The 20128-nt window shown below is 42.6% G+C and overlaps 1 protein-coding gene across 1 annotated transcript in view; it reads left to right on the top strand.

Annotated features, from left to right (window-relative positions):
- Window positions 1-5907: 5907 nt before the first annotated feature.
- Window positions 5908-20128, top strand: part of CTDP1 (CTD phosphatase subunit 1) — a 99668-nt gene continuing 85447 nt past the window's right edge. The window contains exons 1-2 of the mRNA XM_036406983.2: window positions 5908-5975; window positions 19985-20068. Of these exons, the coding sequence (XP_036262876.1) occupies window positions 20028-20068 (41 nt within the window). The 5' untranslated portion in view covers window positions 5908-5975; window positions 19985-20027. The remainder of the gene's footprint in view (window positions 5976-19984; window positions 20069-20128) is intronic.

Raw genomic sequence — 20128 nt, 5'->3', positions numbered from 1 at the left:
TTTAAAAATCGATCATTTTCAAAGAAGTGCTTTGCTGCAGGGCTGTATCTACCACCACAGTGCTTTCACCCAACAGTTCTGTGAATCTGATATCTACACCATATGCTTTTGTTCATGCTAGGTATTCAAATACAAAGGCGTGGTTAAATTCTAATGTCCTTTTTGAGGGGAAGACTGGGAAAAACATCTGCCTCTTGATGGAAGCAATCTGGTATAACCAGACATGAAGTCAAGCATCCTAATACGGTGCGCTCCTTAGGATTCTACTAGCTTCATAGAATTACAGATTCTTCCCCTAATGCTCTCATCACACACCATCTCAGGGATTTTCCCTTGCACCTACCTAGGATTGATTGGTGCAAATATTTTGTCAACTCTTGTCTCAGGGCAATCAATATAACAAAAAACAATAATAATTATTATGTAGATTTCTGTTGTTATTCTCCCATCTGAGCTGTTCATCTGCACAATTACAGGTGCAGAGAAAATCACAAAATAGTTACTGTGGAAGGAGGGGCTGCAGAGGCTTCCTGAGGTCAGCAGTACTGCAGAAGCTGCAGCACACCTTTCGTTTGTTCCAGAGATAAGAGTTAACATATCAGAATTGCTAAGGGGAGGTGAGCTCTTCTCACTTCATCCCTGACTTGAAGTGTCAGAATTCAGTCACTCCATCAAACCCACCAGTGAGGGATCAAAAATTGTGTATCCTTACCCCTCCAAAGAGGCCTGGTAAGATAGATATGACATTGGAACATAGAAAAGCTGTGTGGTAGGCCAGCTTTCAAGAAAACGACAGGTGTTAAAGCTGCATGACCTTAAATGGGTGTCTTTGAGTGAGGGGGATTAGCCGGCAAAGGGAAAACAGAGCAACCATCAGTTTGATATGTGTAGGGCAAATAAAGCCAGACCATTTTTGTGCCATGGTTCTGCTCTGCTGCCAAGACTATCTTCCCCAAAGACAATAACGCGAGTAATAATTCAGTACCAACAAAATTTGTTTACCTGAGCTAACCTTCAAACACAAGGCAAGATTACACTTGGGGAATATGGACAAAATTGACAGTCTTTCCTGGTTTTCTTTAAGAGGTTATTCTCTAGGGCAGAAATGGGGAAAAAAAATAAACAAACAAACAAACAAAAAACTAACCACCACCAAACCACCAAAGATGCCTATGAATATAAATATGAATATGAAGCTTGTCCCTGGTGCTTCATGCTGTGCTAGGAGTGTCCTGTCACTAGTTTTCCACTCACAGATGCTTTGCCCAGGGGACAATATCAGGAACAATACTGTTTAACATCATCATTAATGATGTTGGTGCAGAGTGCACATTCAGCAAGTCTGCAGCTCATACCAAGCTGGAGGAGTGGGTGACAGGCTAAATTGCTGTGCTGCCATCCAGAGGGACTTTGACACCCTGGAGAAATGGGCAGAGAGGAACCTCATGAAGTTCAAGAAAAGGAAATCCCATGTTCTGCCTGTAACTCCAAGCATCTGGACAGGCTGGAGGCCAAGTGTCTGGGAAGCAGCTCTGCAGTGAAGGCCCTGAGGACCCTGATGGCCACCAAGCTCCCCTTGTACAAGTAAAGGTAAACTTTGCAGCAAAGAAGACAACAGCATTCTACGCTGCACTAGGAAGAGCACTGCCAATAGGTTTAAGGGAGGTGCTCCTTCCCCTGCACTCAGCACTGGTGACCCCACATTGGGTGTGCTGGGCCCAGCGCAAGAGACTGGAATAACAGGAGCAAAGGGGCACAATGCTATTAAAATGCTTGGAGCATCTGTCACGTGAGAAGAGATGAGATGAGAGAGAGAGAGCTGGGATGGTTCAGCCTGGAGAACAGAAGGCTCCAGAGGGATCTTACCAATGTGTATAAACATTTGATAGAGATGGGGGAGGGTTGATAAAGAAGACAAAGACAGACTTTTGTCAGTGGTGCCCTGTAAAAGGACAAGATGCAATTGGCATGAACTGAAGCATACAAAATTCCACTTAATCACAAGAAAAAGCTTTTTTTCACTGTAAGGTCAGTTGTACACTGGCACAGGTTGCTCACAGAGGCTCTAGAGTCTCCATCCTTGGAGACAGTCAAAACCGAATTGGACGTGACCCTGAGAAACCTGCTAGTTGCCCCTGCTTTGAGATGGGGAGCTAGGACTAGATGATTGCCAAAGGTCCCTTCCCACCTCAGCTATTATTTCATCCTTTCCTTGACTATTATGACAACCAGTCTTGATGGAATTGGATTTTGCTAGATTTGGAAGTCTAAGAAGTTTTAATAGTGGAATTCCTGATGAATTCTCCTGATCCTTGAGGCTATCTTTTTTCCTTTGCACTCTCGAGGCAGTGATCAGCCTGCTGTCCATGAGCAAAACAGTATCAATCCACTCTACAAAACAAAGAAGTCTGGGGGTGAGATAAAAACACTGAGGTGAGAGTTGAGGAGAAATCCTGCAAGTCAGCACTTCCTGGTAGAGTTTGAAGGTGGCCTCATTAGAGCTCACTGGGGGTTCAAAGTTCAGTTTTCATGTGGAAGAGGACAAGGGCATATTGCTTCAGTGCTGATTATTTTTATTTTCATTTCAGATTTTCAGATTTTATTTATTTCAGATTATGAAAGAGGAAGTAACACAAGTAGTAGAGAGATGGAATACTACGCAAAAAGTACTCACCTTTTATGAAGTAGCTTTACCACATTTGCAGGACAGCATGAAAAGAATATTAAGAATAATACACAATACAATATGCCATTGTATCTGTGTACAAGGAGCTGATAATAGAGGCACAGCAACTTTCACTCCAAAATTTCCCAGTTTCTGGTTGTTGGTGATGGTGGCTGTCTCACAACCCAAGCTCATAATGATGTTCATAGTGATGTTTTGCAGGTCCAGTTCCCAACCAGTCCACACTGGCCTTGTTTTAGGGTCTCTCTTAACTAATGTTAAAAGGGAAAAACTCAGAAGTACCTACTGTTTGGAGACTGCCTGTAGACTGTATGCTGACAGGCTTCTCCCTGTTAAGGAAACTTCCCTGTCTGACCATCCAGGAGCCACTCTGACATCACCTAATCTGGGACCAAGGCCCCTTTGGCAGCTGCATCCCCCATACTCCCAGACAGACCAGGTTTCCTTATGGGCTCAACCCCAGGTTTCCTTTAGCAGAATCTCAGACATCCTGACCCTTAAAATAATTTAATCATGGTGCAATATAAAAAATAACAGCTTGAGGTGGGTGCCTCTAAGGAGCGACAAAGGAAACCCTGGGCTTTTATACCCTTTAAGTTCAAGTATAGAAAAGTCTGGAGTCACCAGCTCCTCCTGTGTCTCTGGGTTGCCCAGGTCCCCTGGGTACACCACAGGTCCCCAGGCCCCTTGTTATGCAAAGGGTTGGCAGGTCATGGCTCTCGCCTTGGGCTCAGGTTCAGTTTCCTGCCCCTCCAGTGGTCCACCTGCAGCTCACACTGCACATGCATACTGAGCTATGGGCACTACATGTATTCCTCAACATCCCTACCAAAATCCTGTCCACTAGCAAGCCAGTCACTCTCTGGAAAAGACTCCTTGTGGAAGACCATGGCATCTGCTGCTCTGAGTTCTTAGGTCAAGATGTTAATTCAGGGAACACCAACGAGGTAAAAAGATTTGGTGCACTTGCTAAACAAGCACTAGAGATCCTGAGGTAGTTGAGCATTCCCATGGAAGCTCAGAGCATCTCATTGATCCATAGCAGGCTGCACAAGGTTTGGCACATGGCACAAGGCCTCCATCCTTGGCATGTGGCTGAAGAGATAAAAGTACCCAGCCATGTGGCTGCCGTGGGTGGGAAGCATGTCCATGGCATCTTTTGGTGGAGAACACACACCCTTAGGGATGTCTCTGACCTCAGCTCCAGTCAGCCCTGCTGGCCTTGTTTGGCTGCGCCTCTGCTGGGCCATGTCCACATCCAAGCTCCTCCGTGGATACATCCACATCCAAGCTCCTCCCTGCCCTATTCCTCCTCCCTGCCCTGCCAGTGTACTGCGGTGTGGGGCCAGTGCCACAGGGAGCTGGCTGCTCTGCCAGGCAAGGGCGTCCTCCTCTTCCACCTGCCCTCCCACCCAGGGGAGAGCTGGGGAATGCTGCAGAGCTTCCACAGGCTCCTCAGGGTCCAGGCCTCGGGCAGCACCCACATAGAGCAGAGTGAGGTGACTGTCCAAATGTGTTCTGCAAAGGTGCAGCCTCACCTCGGGTGCTGTATGCAGTTTTGGGCACCACAATATAAAAAACATATAAAGCTCTTATAGAGTGTCCAAAGGAGGTCTACAAGGATGGTGAAGGGTCTTGAGAGGAAGCTGTATGAGGAGCAGCTGAGGACACTTGGTCTGTTCTGCCTAGAGGACACTGAGAGGGGACTCAGTCCATAGCTTCCTCACAACACGAAAAGCAGGGGCAGGCACTGATCTCTTCTCTGTGGTGACCAGTGCCAGGACCCAAGGGAAAGGCCTGAAGCTGTGTCAGGGGAGGTTTAGATTGGTGCTCTGGATTTTACTAGGGTAGAGTTAACTTCATTCACAGTGGCTGGAATGGGACTTTGTTTTAGATTTGTGCTGAGCACAGGATTGATAATTTAGAGATGTTTTTGTTATTGCTGAGCAGGACTGGCACAGAGCCAAGGCCTTTTCTGCTCTCCATACTGCCATGCTGGCAATGAATGTGGGGATGCTTGGGAGGAGACACAGCCAGGACAGATGAAGTGACCCCAACTGACCAGAGGGATATTCCAGACCCCATAACATCATGGTCAGTAAATAAAGTGGAGGGAGGAATGAGGGAGGGGGGACATTTGGAGTGATGGTGTTTGTATTCCCAACTTGTGACATGTGATGGGGCCCTGCTCTCCTGGGGATGGCTGAACACCTGCCTGCCCATGGGAAGCAGTGAATCAATTCCTTGTTTGGCTTTGTTTGAGCACATGGCTTTTGGTTTTCCTGTCATCCTTTCAACCCATGAGTTTTCCAGCTTTTGCCCTTCCAAGCCTCTCCCCAGTTCTGCTGGTAGGGCAGTGAGAAAGTGGCTGTGTAAGGCGTGGCTGCTGGCTGGGGCTAAACCAAGACAGTCGGATAATAGGAAAATAAAAGGGGCTAAGCCTAGACAGTAAGTCGGATAATAGAAAAATAAAAGGGTCTTCACCCAGAGTATGGCTGAGCACTGGAACAGGCTCTCCAGGGAAGTGGTCACAGCACCAAGCCTGACAGAGTTCAAGAAAGGCTCGGAAAACGCTTTCAGGCACACGGTGTGATTCTGGGGGTGTTCCGTGCACGGCCACTAGTCGGATCCCAAGATGCCCGCGGGTCCGAACTCGGGATATTTCCAGTTCCGGTTCTGTGAGGCCGCTCGGGGCCGACGGGCGGGGCGCGGGGGCTGCCGGGAGCCGTAGTTGCTCCCCGCGCCGCCCCGCGGGCCGGGCCGCCACCGCCTGTGCCTTTAAGCGCGGCCGGACGCGCGGCGCGGCGCCTGCGCGGAGCTGTCGTAACCCCGCCGCTGTCGGCACCACCCGTGACTGTCCGGGCGTCCCGAAACGCCCCGGCGGCGGCAGCGCCAGGTCCGTCCCTACTGCCTGGCACCCCCGACTCACCCTCCGCCGCCGGACGGGGCGATGGAAGAGCGGCCGGAGCGGGGCGGCGGGCCCGGCGCGGAAGGCCCGGCGTCGGTGGCGGAGATCCGCGCTCCCGGCCCGCGGCCGCTGCGTCTGCTGGAGTGGAAGGTGTCGGTGGGGGCGGCGGTGCAGATCGGGTCGGTGCTGGCGCTCTGCGCCCCGCTGCCGCCGCCGCCCGCCCCGCGCCCCGCCGGCCCCGCCGCCGCCCCGCTGCCGCCCGCCGCCAGCGGCGCCTCTGCCCGCCCGCAGCGCGGCGGCCCCTGAGCGCAGGCTGCGCGCGGAGCGGCCCGGCGTGGTGCGCGAGCTGTGCGCGCGGCCCGGCCAGGTGATCGCGCCCGGGTGAGTGCGGGCCGGGGGCGGGCGGGCGAGGGGGCCGCCTAGGCGGGAGGCGGCTTTCGTGCTCCTTCCGAGGGGCCGGGCCGGGCCCTGCTCACAAAGGCTCTTCCTCCGGGGCTGTGCGCAGGGAAGCTGCCGTGCGAGGAGGAGGAGGAGGAGGAGGAGGAAGCGGCCGGGGAGGTGCCGAGGGATCGTGCTCCACTCCCATGTTTCAGAGTCCTTTGCCGTGAGCTCTGTCTCAGAGAGCGGTGCGTCCCTCCTGCTGTGTCGGGGTTCTCTAAACACCGCGCTTACTGGAAGCGCCACTTAGAAATCACAAAATCACAGAATGAGTTAGGTTGAAAGGGACCACAGTGCGTCATCTGGTCCAACCTCGCTGCTCATGCAGGGTCGCCCTACGGCATGTTGAACGGGATTGCATCCAGATGGTTCTGGGATATCTGCAGTGAGGAAGGCTCCACAGTCTGGGGAACCTCTTCTAGTGTACAGCCACTAGCACAATAAAGAAGTTGTTCCCCCTGTTCAGGTGGAACTTCCTGAGCATCACTTTCTGCCTACTGCCTCTTCTCCTAATAGCCTCTTCTTAGTTTGGTGGTTAGGTTGGTGCAAAACTCCGGAGCAAACAGATAATTTTGTCCTCCATAGAAGGAATTTTAATGTGAAACAACAGTGCGGCAAGGCATTTTAAAATTATTAAGTACCTTACACATAATATCGGGTGTCTAAATGTTTTTAATACTGTCGATGTTTTAATGTATAAGACTTCACAAATACAGTCAAGATTTTATCTTTCAGAAGAACAAGGGACTAAAAAAGACTTTTTTCGTATAGTTTAACAATGGGTTTGTCTAATAAGGTTGTATGTTCATTGTCTTAAATTCTTAAATGCCTGATAGTGGGGTGCTCAGATTTCTACGTTGAGTTGGTCGAATAGCCTGCTACCCTGTACTTTAAGCAGATTTATTCTTTCTCAACAGGAAACTAGTTAAACAATCTACTTCTGTTTTATGACAGCAAGCTATTTACTTTGATTGCAGTTCTCTTGATTTTTAGGTGGGAGCAGCCAGGCCTAAACTTTCTTGATTGAAATTTGCTAGTATATGGAAAGCATCTGTGTATGGGGGTGCTCTGAGAGGTTCAAGAAAAACTAGTCTGATGCATTTTTATATCAGTCAGTCATATAATGTGCTACTGAAGCTGTGTGTTTCTTGCTATAGAGATATCTCTTTCTGAGATAAGACAATGTCTTTTCTTTTGTGCTACATCAGCATTCTGCTTTTGCATCTGGTGCAGCATGGGCAATCTTTAATACCTGATGTAGAACAAAGGTACTGTAAATGCTAGGTCAAACTAAAAAAGATCTTAAAAATACAGACTGGGATTTTAAAATGCCATATGCATGATGAAATTCATGTTGCTAGCACTGAATAAAAGGGGAGATAACTTTATCTGTTTTTTCATTATGTTAGCTAAGCACTTGGAAGGAAAACCAAACTAAAAATATTATAAGTGAAAAGTATAATCGATTTAAAGTAGTCTGGGTCTGCTGCTGATTTAGCAGCATTTTAGTTTTAGCTTTGCTCCATGTTAACTTCATGGACTGGAATGCACCAATTTTTATACATTGTTCTTACTGGATTTGTCCAGTCAGTTGATTATAATTAGCAATTCCATGCTTTGAGACAATTAGAAAATAAATGGTGTTCTTTATTACTGGTGTTCTTGGCTTCTGGAATATTTCTATCTCACAAAACTGAAAGATTGTAGTTGATATTGACCATTGCAAGATGTTATGCTTCTGGAATTCTGACTTTTCAGTCAGGTTCCTCTGTTGCTTGTTGCTGTGGTATTTAATGGGTGAGTGCAAGGGAAAAGTTCAAGTGAAGAGGTAGAATAAGCATGACCTAGGGGTAGTGGAACTATTCAGCTATTGAAGACATAACTGCATTTCTTTGGTCACTTAAAAGTTTGTTTTGGCAAACATTTGATCTCTTGCCCGTGGCTTCCCATTTTGTGGCATCGAAATAATGACATTTCACTAACAGTATTTCAATATGTGTTAAGATTTTGCATTATTAAGACACAGGTGTGATTAAAGTAAATAACAGCTGAAATTTATTCATCATCGGCAGAAGATGCCCTTTTTATAATCCAAACTGTCCAGAATGGTAGGTGTCATGCTGCCTTTAGAAAAATGAACTTGGCTGATTTAGCACTGAATTCTCTTTAAACCAAATATACTTGCAAGTATTTGTCAAACCCTAAAACACTGTAGAAGTACTGTTTCTATTCAAAATACTTTTCCTTTTCATTAGAACATGAGAGCATAAGTTGATCAAACCTTTTTATTCGAGGATAAACAATATAAGTGGCTGAATTTTCTTCTTTGTCAGATCATAATATTTCTGGAAATAAAGACATAATTTAGCAGAAGTCTCTCCCAATTAAGAATACACATTTCTAACTTTTGATTATCTTTCTTTCATATTAAGCATGAGATGGAATCTTTTGCTGCATGAAAGTAATTTTGCACATTTATGGCACTTAATTTTTTTTTTGGTGTTATCACCCACTTTTTAGCATTGACAGGGGTGCAAACTTTACCCAGAGAAGAGCCCAAGGCATGCAGGCAGTAGCCAACTTTTGCTTATTCTTGCAGAAGTAGGCTTGCACCACATGTCAGACTGGAACTTGAGAGAGAAAGGTGTCTAACCTTTTAGGACTGTAAATAACAGGGAATACAGGAAGCAGTTAATGAAAGGCCTTTGATGTTAATGAAGCGTAATTTTGATGGGTAGCAGGAGCAACAAATAAAGTGCCAAAAATACTGCACTGCTCTGTGTGTTATTAGTGCCAGTTAGCCATCAGGGTTAATCATTCTGAAGGTGCTACAGGTATGGCAGGATTCTGGGTTGGGTCAGTATTAATTTTATATGCAAATATTTACCTAAGTGTTTCTAATATAAAATGATTGCCCTGCTGATGGGACAGAGTATTACAAGTGTCCTGTTTGGTTCACATTAGAAGAGTCTTCTGAAATATTTATTACCTGTATATTTAATCTGGGTATCTTTGTGTCTTACCACATAACTTAATAGTGAAAATTCACATTCTTCTACAGAGTATATTTGTGTTGTAATAAAAATCTTGTTTAAGCTATCTGGATCCTAGTGAAGCAAAACTAGTCAGTTTTGGTTTTGGAGAAGATAGCAGGAAAGAGGTGGGGATTTGTTCTCTAAAGTTCTAGATTTTTGTGTCATTGCTTGGTTGTTGGTTTTTGTTGTTTTTTGGGGGTTTTTTGTGCCAGAAACTTGATTATATATTTTTTAAAATAATATCTTCTTTTGGTTATCTAATGTCACATAGGCTCAGGGCCTGGTTTACTGTCCACTTAAGGCCAGACCACAGTACCATGTATCTTACAGTCTTCCAGGGGGGAAAAAATGCTAATGAATTGCAGTTTATTTTAAAGTGGTGACACTTTTAACAAACTACAGGAAAAAGTACCTTGCTCTTTGTTAGACACAAATGTTTTCATAATATCCTGGCAAATACTTAATGAAGGTATGAGTCTAAAAAACCCCTCAGTGCCAAACATTGAGGATTGTTGAATAATACACTAAGTTAGGATTGTTAAGTATCTCTTGTCTAATTCCTTTTTATGCCTGAATTCATCCCATTTTTTTTATAGTAAGTTTCAGTATACATCTTTCTAACTTCAGTCTCCTTTTTTTTTTAATTTTCCCCTTCTCCTTTCTGCATGTGATATCAAGAAACATTAAAAGAAGGGTATCTCTCCCGTGTTTGGTTGAACTGGATAGTAAAAAAGATGCAAGTTCTAAATGAGGACTTTTGTCTTTCATTGCCTTCTCTTTTGCCTGTTCCTCGGCACCTAACAAGTTGGAAGCTCACAGGATAGTTCATTGGACTGAATGGTAGAGGACAAAGTTCCTTTTCTTTATATGGCCTTGTTTCACAAAACTTGTAGGAGCTTCTTTATCTAAGAGGATCAAGCTGCTCAGTCAGGTTTGGTTGGAAACAGGCATCAGGCTTGGAATTTACCAGTAGTGTGGTTGTAACAGCCTTGTGTATGCAGTTTTTCTCAGTGTGGCTTTCTTAGACCATGGTTTCCTGGTTGCTTCATGCTAATATGAGAGTTGGCTGGAAGGGATGCTCAGACTTGAGTGCCTTCATCTTGCACTCAGTAGGGTGTTGGAAAACATGTAGTTAAAGATGGCTTAGTTTCTCATCCTTCCCACCCAATCTCCTGTGAAATGGTCCATAGTAATCAATTCCCTTGTTTTGTTCAGTTGCTTCAACAGGAGTGTGGTACAGGGAAAGGGGGAGTAATTTATCCTTTCAGCAGTAGCCCATAGATGGGTCAGATCAAAGTGATTGTGTAAATGCCAGTAGAGTCATCAAGGGAATAAATGGCATGTCAACACTGGGGAATAACATTTTTAAAGTTGTGTGTGTTCCATTCAGCATTTTGTATGATAGTCTTTAGTAATGTTCTTATCTTTAAAAGGTTTCTCCCAAATGAGGGAATTTTCTGCTCTCTTAGTTTGTACTCAGAGCTGCTCATCTTACTTGAGCTCAAGGACTTTTTGCTGTGTGTGTATGGGCCAGCAGACAGAATGAGATAGCTCATGGTAGTGTTTTATGCATCCCATTGGAGAACTACAAGCAGGTTATAGCAGTTTTTAAAAAATGTTGGTTTGTAGATGTCTGTGCTGGAAATAGATAGTATTTTTACCCTAATTTTTGCCTGTTTTCTTCTGTGATTATTACCCAAATGGTCATGGATTTTCTTTCTTAGTTATTGCCTGTCTAGTTTCTTTAGGGTACTTTTGAGCTTTACTTTAATACTAGAGTTGTTTATAAAACCAGTCTTTTTCAAAGGCAAGTGTGCATGTTGTTTCTTCTCAGCAACTGCGATGTGGTTTTCTGTCGTTCTTCTCTTCTTAAGAGAAAATGTATGGATAAAAATTCTCACAGGGGGACTGCAATGAGACCTTTAATTTTTCTGTTGCACAATACATAGATGTTTGTCCTGGGAAGGGTTGGAAAAGTTTGAGGAAGGAAGAGAGTGACAAGACTTTTGCTTTGAATTGTTCTGAAAGTTTGTCTTGACATAGTAGCCTCAAGGTTCAGTAAAGAGCTGCCAGCCTTTAATTTTTGGGACCTCTTTTGGAAAATTATAATAGACAATTCATTGTAAGTTGTCACTTATAAAATATTCTTATGGTTATCTATTTTGTGTAGTTAAAAAATCAAAGGTTAACTTAAGGTGTTCTGCTATATATGGATAGCTGAATTAGCAGTAGTTGCCTTTTAAAGCAAATAGGGGAGCATGAAATGACTTCCTGGAGAGCAGGTAATGCATTGCAGGTTACAGTTTAAGGATCTTGATTATACATTTTGTCTAAGTTTGGTTATGTTGAAGTTAGACCTAAGGAATTGGAAGTAGAGAAAGGATAGAACTGTAACCAGCAGGAGAGACTGCTGGTCTTAAAAAGGCTTTGGAAGATGGAAAGGCTCCCTTCGTTTTCTTTAACACAGTGTTGCTGTGTTAAAGGAAATGCTTTCTTTTTTAAGGTAAGAGTTGGGATATTGCCAGGTCACTATTGCACTAATATCTTAAAAAAAAAAAAGGCTTTTCTGCAACTGTTCTAAGAAACAGTGTAGCATAAGGCAGAGATTTTGATACAGTAGAATTGAAGAATGCCTATTTGTTTGCTTTCTAGTGTTTTCTAGTTTGAAGATGGCATCTAAGACTTTGCAACATTTGAAAAGGTGTGAAAGGCAAATGGTCTTGGTCTAAGCTTAGTGGACTAAATGCTGCAGATTCTCATTCACAGAAGGGATGAGGGGGGACAAGTGGCCCTAACCAAAGAAAGCATTGCTCAAGAAGAGAACTTGATCAACTTTACAGCTATTTATCACACTTAACTTTTTATAAGTTGAGCAGCTTTCTAAGCTGTTGTCCTCTGCTTTCAGAGTGTGTTGGGTTTCTGGGCTCACACAATGCTGTTGTCATATGGTTGCTGTCAAATGTGGAGCTACTGCTCCTCGATGAACACTGTGGTGTAACTTAGGACACCACATAATTGGTGTGCATTTTGGACACCACACCACTTGGTTCATAATTGCTCTTAAGGATGTTAAAAGTTGTTAATTTTTCCTATGTAACTGTGTTCATCTGGTTTAACAGCAAGTCCCAGAGGATAGTATGCAGGATGTAGCACCCAGCTCAGTTTGCCACAGTGTCTATTAAAGGAAAGGATGGGAGGAAGCTGTTAGACTTGAGGATTGTGCATCCTGCAGTAAATCTCTTCCCATTTTATTTGCTGTTTGGAAGTAACAGGCAAAGGGACTGTGATTGCGTAAGTGCATGGTTTTAGTGGGAAAAGTGATAAAATGTTTGGAGAAGGTGTAATATTCTGTTAATAGATGCAGCTTTCCAAGGCAGAGGGGGAAATATCACAGGATCCTCCCAGATTTCTTTGCACAGGAAGAGGTAAAGCCCATGTTTATAGCTTTGATGTCAGCTCTGTGTGTGTTTGTATTTGAAACTCTCTTTCTCTGCTTTGGTGTCCAGGCTGTGTTGGTGTTCATCTGTTGCTATTTGTCTAGATGTGAACCTACAGGTGCAGGAGGCAAACCAGATTTGTTCTGGTAATTACAGGTGATCTTGACTGGGCGTAGGAGGAATGCGGGTGGTAAGTTGGTCTGAGATAAGGGGAAATTGTGCCTTTAACTGAGGGAGAGTTGTATGCCTGAAAAAAACCCAAAAAGTTAGCCAGCAGTGGAATTAGTCTGAGGCTGTTGTCTGGATTTGCAACAGTTCACCTGCAAGTACCATTCTTTAGTAACTAATGTGAGCATTCAAGTGTGGATTGAGAAAACTGCAGGTTTAGGTTAATTGTTGTTCTTCCAATTAGAAGGCTATACGGTCAGTTCAAATTTTTGACTGAGTGCCACTTAGATTGCCAGGGTTCATCGCATAGATTTGGATTGATCCTGCTGTCAGGTGGATGTTCCTCAACTCCCAGGTGGAGTTTTGCAGCAGGTATTTGAGAACTGCTGTATCACTAATACTGCAGTCAGAGAGAAGTGGCAATAGAGAAGCAAATTCATAAATGTAATGTCAGCATTTGACAACAGTAATGGGGGGAGTGGGCTGCAGAACTGTTTATTGCTTAAATGAATTACTGAGATATGACAGCCTGTTTTCTTCTGCGATTATTCAAAGTACTTATTGCTAGAGATACAAGTTACAGAGTTACAGGCTTGTATCTTTGTACTTCTGAATTCATTCTGTGTGAACTTCGTTATTTTGAAGGGGTTCTATGTAAAAGCATTGAGAACTGTATTTTTACCTTCTCCCTTTAAAAAAAATTAGTCTTGAATTCTCATAAGTAATAATACTTCTGATTTTAAATATTCTAAATAAAAAGACATTGTAAATAATATTTGAATGATTTACTAGATCTTATGTAAAGATTATACATTGTTAACTCTTAGAAGTGGCTTTTTGAAACATGCAAGTAGCTGTTCACAGATGTCTGCATAGAAGGTGAAAAAAAGGTAACCCTCCTTGCTTGTGATGCAAACTCTTCTCCGGAAGTAAATAGAAATACTTAAAGCCTTGCAAATCATGGAAGTGGATTTACTTCAAGCTTAAAATATTTTTTGGATTATAAATAAAACCCAGAAACTCCAGGCACATGTTTCTCTTGGCATTTATTACCTTAGTCTCAACCTGAATAGGTACTTTCCTGAAAAGTAGAAGAAAAAATTCACCAATACATTAACTCCTAGTTGTGAATAGTCTGTATTTAACAGAGGAAAAATCAACTCAAGACCATTAATTTCTCCATTAGCTTTGGAGAACTGAGATGATGCCTTCAAGTGTGAACTGCACTTTCTGTGAGCTACTGCTCACAGCAGTTCTTACCAAGTTATCTAGGCTAGGGTATGGGGGTTTTCTTTAGGTTTTGGGGGATTTTATCAAAAGGCCTGACTTGCTTGGGTGAGGTACCTGGGGTTCATGCATATTTGAAGTGCAGCTGTGTGTGTTTGCTGTCCCTGAGTGTAAGTCAAGTGGCTGCTGTAGTGGACGTTTCCTCCAACAGCTTGAAGAGGCTGTTGGCCATGTGTTGCCTGGAGCAACAAGGGCCATGTGCCTTTGTGAATCCTTGGTACTTCTAATCAATTATTCAAGGACTCTCTCTGCTTCCTCACAGATATTAATGACAGTTAAATATATAAATCCAGTTGTTAAATATTCTTACATAGTGAGACTAAGATGATTCAGGCTTTGGAAATATCCTTGCTACAAAACTGGAGTCCTACGTGACAAAGGCTGTAGTTTGATGTAAATTGGTCATAAGGGCCCTTAGTAGGGATACTAAATGCTGCAGACACACACACTTGCTTATACCAGAACAAAATACTGTTCTGGTATAAGCAAACAAAAATGTCAGTGTTTCAGAAATCTGACTAATGAAACTGTAGAAGCAGGCTTTAGGTTGATTCTGACTTCATCTGACAACTAAGGGATTTTGTGGTCATATTTGTTCTCGATCAGTTGGTTGATTCAGTAATGGTTGGTATTAATAATCATAGATCTGAAGATGTGTTCATTTGGTATTTTTACCCCTTGACAGTTTGCCAGTAAAATCCCCTCGAGCATTCTGGCAAACCAAGACAGTGATTATTCTGTTCACTTGCACACCAGCATCTCCTTTTGCTGCACTAGTACTCTTGGACATCTTCTAATGCGAATTGGAAGGGCATATGGCATCAAATTGAGAGCAGTAGCTTTAAGGGATCACAGTCACAACTTGGTCTGTGTGTTTCTTGTGGTATTTGAGGTCTCTCTTTATACCAAACACAGCTGAGGAAACCCAGCAATTACTTGGCTGCCAGCAGTCGCATGAGATGTGAGTCAGTGCATGGCAGTACCATCATCTTGGAAATTTGCACTATATTTTCAATGCCAGTGCATGATACCTTGAAGCAGACTTTAAGAGAATAAGTAAAACTTATGTTTCCATGACTTGGAGTTGTCCAAGCTAATCTTTACAGACAGGCAAGATAAATGCTAACAAAGTAGCCTAGTTACTGTGGAGAGAAAATGTAAGTTGTTCAAACTGTGTCTTGTCATTCCCCAGTCTTAGCCTTGTTTGTGAAACATTTGCAGCTTTGATCGGTCACCCTTGCTGGGCTGGTTTTACCAGCTGCTTGACTCTAAAACCAGCAGAAAACTTGGTTAGGGCTAGTGAGTTCTACCTTGCAGGGTACTGAAATTGTCTTTTCTGGTAGTGCCAGAGGAGGAGGTGGGCTTCCTGGGGAAACACAAGGGTGGGGAGTAAAGAAAGTAGGCCATTGCCTTTCTCTGGCAGCATGACATTGGAGCTATTGCCTCTGGAAGTGAAGCCAAGCTGTAATAGAAGGCCATGGTTAATGTACAGTCAGGTTAGACTTGTTCTGAGTAACAAAGGGAACCTCTCTATTCCTGTGTTATGCTGAGTATCCTTAAGATACAGAGCTTTACTGAAGACAGCTATGAAGACATATTGTGGCCGTTGTACTCGAGTGCTGCAGCTGGCCAGCCCCTCCTTATGTAAATAGTAACCTTATTATGGAAAAAAATCTCAAGAAGTTCTTGTTTCTGTTCTTCTCTAACTCCTGTACTTGCTGCAGGAAGTGTTAGACATGCGGAAAAAGAATGACCAACCACAAAAGAAAATTTAAGCAATAATAAAGTGTTCAGGGGAATGCGTTTTGTTTGCATTGATTCAGTATCTTGATCCCTTGATTCTTCCCTTGATATCCTCTTCATCCCTTGATTCAGTAAACTGCTTGCTACAAGTGAGGTGTAGCACAAATAGAGCAACTCTGTTTTGGCTTTCCAGTGTAATTCAGTTACCAGAACCAGTGCCATGGTTATACTTGATACAAAGTTCTTCCATTTGGAGTCAACAGTAATGACCAGGCTTTAGGATTAGTGCAAGCATTGTCTTCCTTTGTTAATAAAGGCAAAACCTTCACGTTGGATTTCATAAAAGCTTTCTCCCTTGGTCTTTTTTCTTTACCATGCGGCTTACTTAAAGCGGATATTATTAAAAGACTTGGTTTAGAAATAGGGTGTACGTAAGTACTGGGAGAACAGCGATGAGCTTATGATCAGTTGCATCCTGAGGCTGTGTATTGTTCCTATTCGTGATTGTGGCCACAAAAAGTAAAATTTTACCTAAATGGCTCACCTAATTTCTGTGTTGTTTACAAGTACATCTGGAAGGAATGTGAGTAAGGGCCCTGAGTGGGTTTCCTTATTTACTAGTTCAAGTTTCATTGTACTAAAGACACCACGTGGGTAGTTCGTGTTTCTGTTGCAGTCATTTAGCTATCAGACTGGGTATTGGAATGATCTACCACCTCCATGGTTGCTCAGAAAAGAGTTTGCTTGTCACAGTGTAGTGGTTCTTACCCAGTTGCTTCACCTGGCTCATCTGCACAGTTGGGACAGTTTGTGAAACTAGAAAATCTTTTGTGCAGTTTTTTTGCATCTTTTGTGGCAGTTTCCTTGGAATGCTGTTGTTGAAGTAGCCAGTTAGCTCTGCTTATCACCGTGTGGATCGTGAAGAAGATGCTCTTAATGTTGCCAGCAGTGAAGTGTGCCCTAGTTCCTCTTATTTGGAGGGGGTGGGAGAGGAAATCTGTTTTATCTTTGTAGAAATGGAATAGAGAAAGGCTCTCTTCTTTTAAGTGGGTTTCACTTACAACCTGGAGAAGAGAACAGGCAGAAATCTGAACCTGTTTGGTGTATGCAGCCATTTAAAACCAGACATGCACACTTTGATTCAGCTCACTTTTGTCTGATAATTGGCTTTGATCTTGGCCATTACATTTTGAAAATCCCTCACTTCAACAGTAAAGGAGAGCTTCCAGGTGTGAAATTTAAAAAAGCCATTCTACTTGAGGTCTGTGTTTGTTCCTTTTTAGTAATTAAAACACATGTGCTAAAACTTAAGTGTGCCTAGGCCTTAGTAGAGTTCAGGCTTTCCTTCTGCAGCACTAAGTAGTGTTGGGCTTTTTCCCTGAGAGAAGTCTGCCTAAGATCCTGACAGTTGTAATTGAAACTTGACCCTTTGGTTGTATGTTGCTCAGAGCTTTATCAGGGCTCTGAGTTCTTCCTGTGTCCTTTGGGTTGAGCATCACAGAGAACAATATGACAGAGGACTTTGTATCCTGTGCTTTTTGTTTTATCTCCAGCACGTCAGTGTGGCCAAGAGTTCTGGTTATGTTTAGATTTTGTAGGAGCAAAATTGCTATTTAGTGGTCGTGCTTGGTATGCAATAAGGTACAGTGGTGCTGTTTAGGAACAGTATCAATGAGTAATTTAGAACTCTAATTTTCTTACAAAAATCATTGCTCTTGCATGTCCAATTTTGAATCACATCTTGGCCCAGGAGTATGCCAGCTTCTTCTGTTGCATACCTGGAGTGTGAGGTTACCTTCACTGTGAAGGAGAGAATGTCTAGAGATACTGTGACTTCCAAGCTGGAGTTGAAAGGCTTTTTTCTTCTGAACTATTGAAAACCAATTCATATGGGGTATAAACTCAGGCGTTGTAATCTCTTAAGCATGTTTCTGTACCCTGTACTGTGGGGCATGTTTTTTGGCCTTTTAGGTGTGTCTGTAATTTCTAATTCATACACTGAACACGTGGTGAGAATGAAAAATTCTGACATGACCATTAGTGTGCATTGGTAGCCTAAAAAGGAGCTTAGCAGTGCATCAAGGTAAAAGACAGAAGACAGAATATTGTCAAAGGGAGTTGGGAGAAGAGTCAAATGAAATAATGCAAACGTAGGGGGATGAGAGGAGACCAAAATTCTGTGAAATCTGTGAAATAATCATGCAGTGAAGGGCTACTAAAGTACTTTATCTTGTGCAGTTCTTTTAAAGAGCCAAGAGTCTTGGCTTTGTTTTCTGGCAATTTGTTTTCTGTGAAATACATACCATGTTTAAAAAAAAAAAAAAAAAAAAAAGGAGATCTGAGATGCCTACACAGGAAGAGGTGTAATTTCCAAGCAGAAAATGGCTGCCAATGAGAAGGGCGTAGATCTGCACATTTGTAAATGGGAATACTGGTAGTATGATGGCTTGTGAAGACTTCTTTTGAAATAAACCTGACCTGAATCTGGTTTTTGCTCTCAAAGAGGAAAATAATCCTCACTAGGGGCACGAACTGCAGTTTTGTTCATCGTTCTTCTGTTCATCATTCTCTACAGCAGTAGAGTCATCATTCTTCTGGTTGTTGAAGAACAAGGAACACATTGCAAGTAAGCAGTTGCAGGTATTATTTAGAAACTAAATTTCTGCTTAGAATTCCCAGATGCTTAGTAGTCAGATATATGAATGAGAGATTTGGGCATGCAAAACAGTTTTCTTCATGTTGCAGTCTGCTTATTGCATACAGGTTTGAAGCCATACTTCAACTACAGGCAGTATATGAAAGAGCTCGGATTTTGTTGGGTTTTTTTGCTTTTTGGGTGTGTTTCTTTTTTAGCTGCTTGACCTTTAATTTTTTTTTTTTAATATTAGGGAGATGCTGTAGCTCATTATCACAGAGTTGGGGAATTTTTGCAATAGCTGAGGTACTGCTATCTACTTCTTAGAGTTTTTTAAAAATAGGAAGTCTGAAAGATCAGTTTCTCCATCTGTAATGAAGGAAACAAGTCTCTTATAATGACTGTTAAGTGTTTGAGAGAAAATAAATTATTATATTTTCAAGACCAGGAATTTTGAATTTTGATAACTGGATGAAGAATACTTTAGTTGGACTATTCAACTGAAAAGTAGAGTTTGTCTTTTAAAGAGTTTGGAATAGTGAATGTCACACTTCTCTGTTTCCAGCTCCAATTTCTGGTTTGGTTTAGCCATTGTTTAAAAGAAAGAATAAAATATCAGTCTTTATTTTATGATGTGGTGAGTCAAGGCTTAAGGATCAGAAATTAAAATATTTTTATGAGATGATTGAAGCAATATATGTCTGCCATGAAAATAATAAGATTAAATTGGTATAGAACTTGTCTGCTTCTGTGTTCGGCACTGGTGAGGCTGCATCTCAAATTCTGGGTAAAATTTTGGACTTCTCTGTACAAAAAAGACATTGAAGTCCTGGAGCATGTCCAGAGAATGGCAGTGAAGCTGGTAAAGAATCTAGAGCACATGTCTGATGAGAAACAGCTGAGGGAGCTGGAGGTGTTTAGTCTGGAGAAAAGTAGGTTCAAGGGAGGACCTTATCACTGTCTGCAACTGCCTGAAAGGAGGCTGTAGCCAGATGGGAGTTGCTTCTTCCAAGTATCAGGTAATAGGAGGAGAGGAAATTAATTACCTCAAGTTGTGCTAGGGGTGGTTCATACTAGATATGAGGAGAAATTTCTTCACAGGAAGAGTTGTCAAGTAATGGAATGTGCTGTCCAGGGAAGGGGTCAAGATGCCATCCCTGGATGAATTTAAGACATGCAGATGTGATGCTCAGGGACATGGTTTAGTGGTGGGCTTGGCAGTGTTAGGTTAATGGTTGGACTCAGTGATTTTGGAAGAGAACCTGAGCTGTTCTCTGATGTTAAAGTTTCTGCATTTGGTTTTCATTACTGTGTAGCTCAGTAGGGTATTAATGGGGAGTTGTATGTAAGTGAATGTAAACTGTTTCTGACAAACAATACTTGTTCTCATTGAACTTCCTTGCTAAACTGTGCTTAGAAACTGACCCTAGTATATGATTCAGTTGACTTCTAAAGTTGTGAAAATTAATAATTTGAAAATATAGATGATTGTCTTTTTCACCATGTTGTGGCAAAAGCATATATCTTAAGGTTATGACACTCAAGTTATAACCAGAATTTATTCCTTGAATTAATTCAGTCTGTGGGTTACTAATCTACATGTCTGTAATCTGCCTTCTGAAAATGAAATGCCTATGTCTTTTTCAGGGCTGTCTTGGTGAGACTGGAAGGTTGCAGCCATCCTGTTGTTATGAAAGGCTTGTGTGCAGAATGTGGCCAGGATTTAACTCAGTAAGTGTTGTCAGCTTTTTTTTCCAACTTCTCCTTGCTTCTGATTAGGAATTCAAGCTC

Source organism: Molothrus ater, chromosome 1, assembly GCF_012460135.2.
Source record: "Molothrus ater isolate BHLD 08-10-18 breed brown headed cowbird chromosome 1, BPBGC_Mater_1.1, whole genome shotgun sequence".
Classification (NCBI taxonomy): Eukaryota; Metazoa; Chordata; class Aves; order Passeriformes; family Icteridae; genus Molothrus; species Molothrus ater.
Note: the sequence above shows the minus strand (reverse complement) of the source record. Positions and strands in the feature narration are given on the sequence as shown.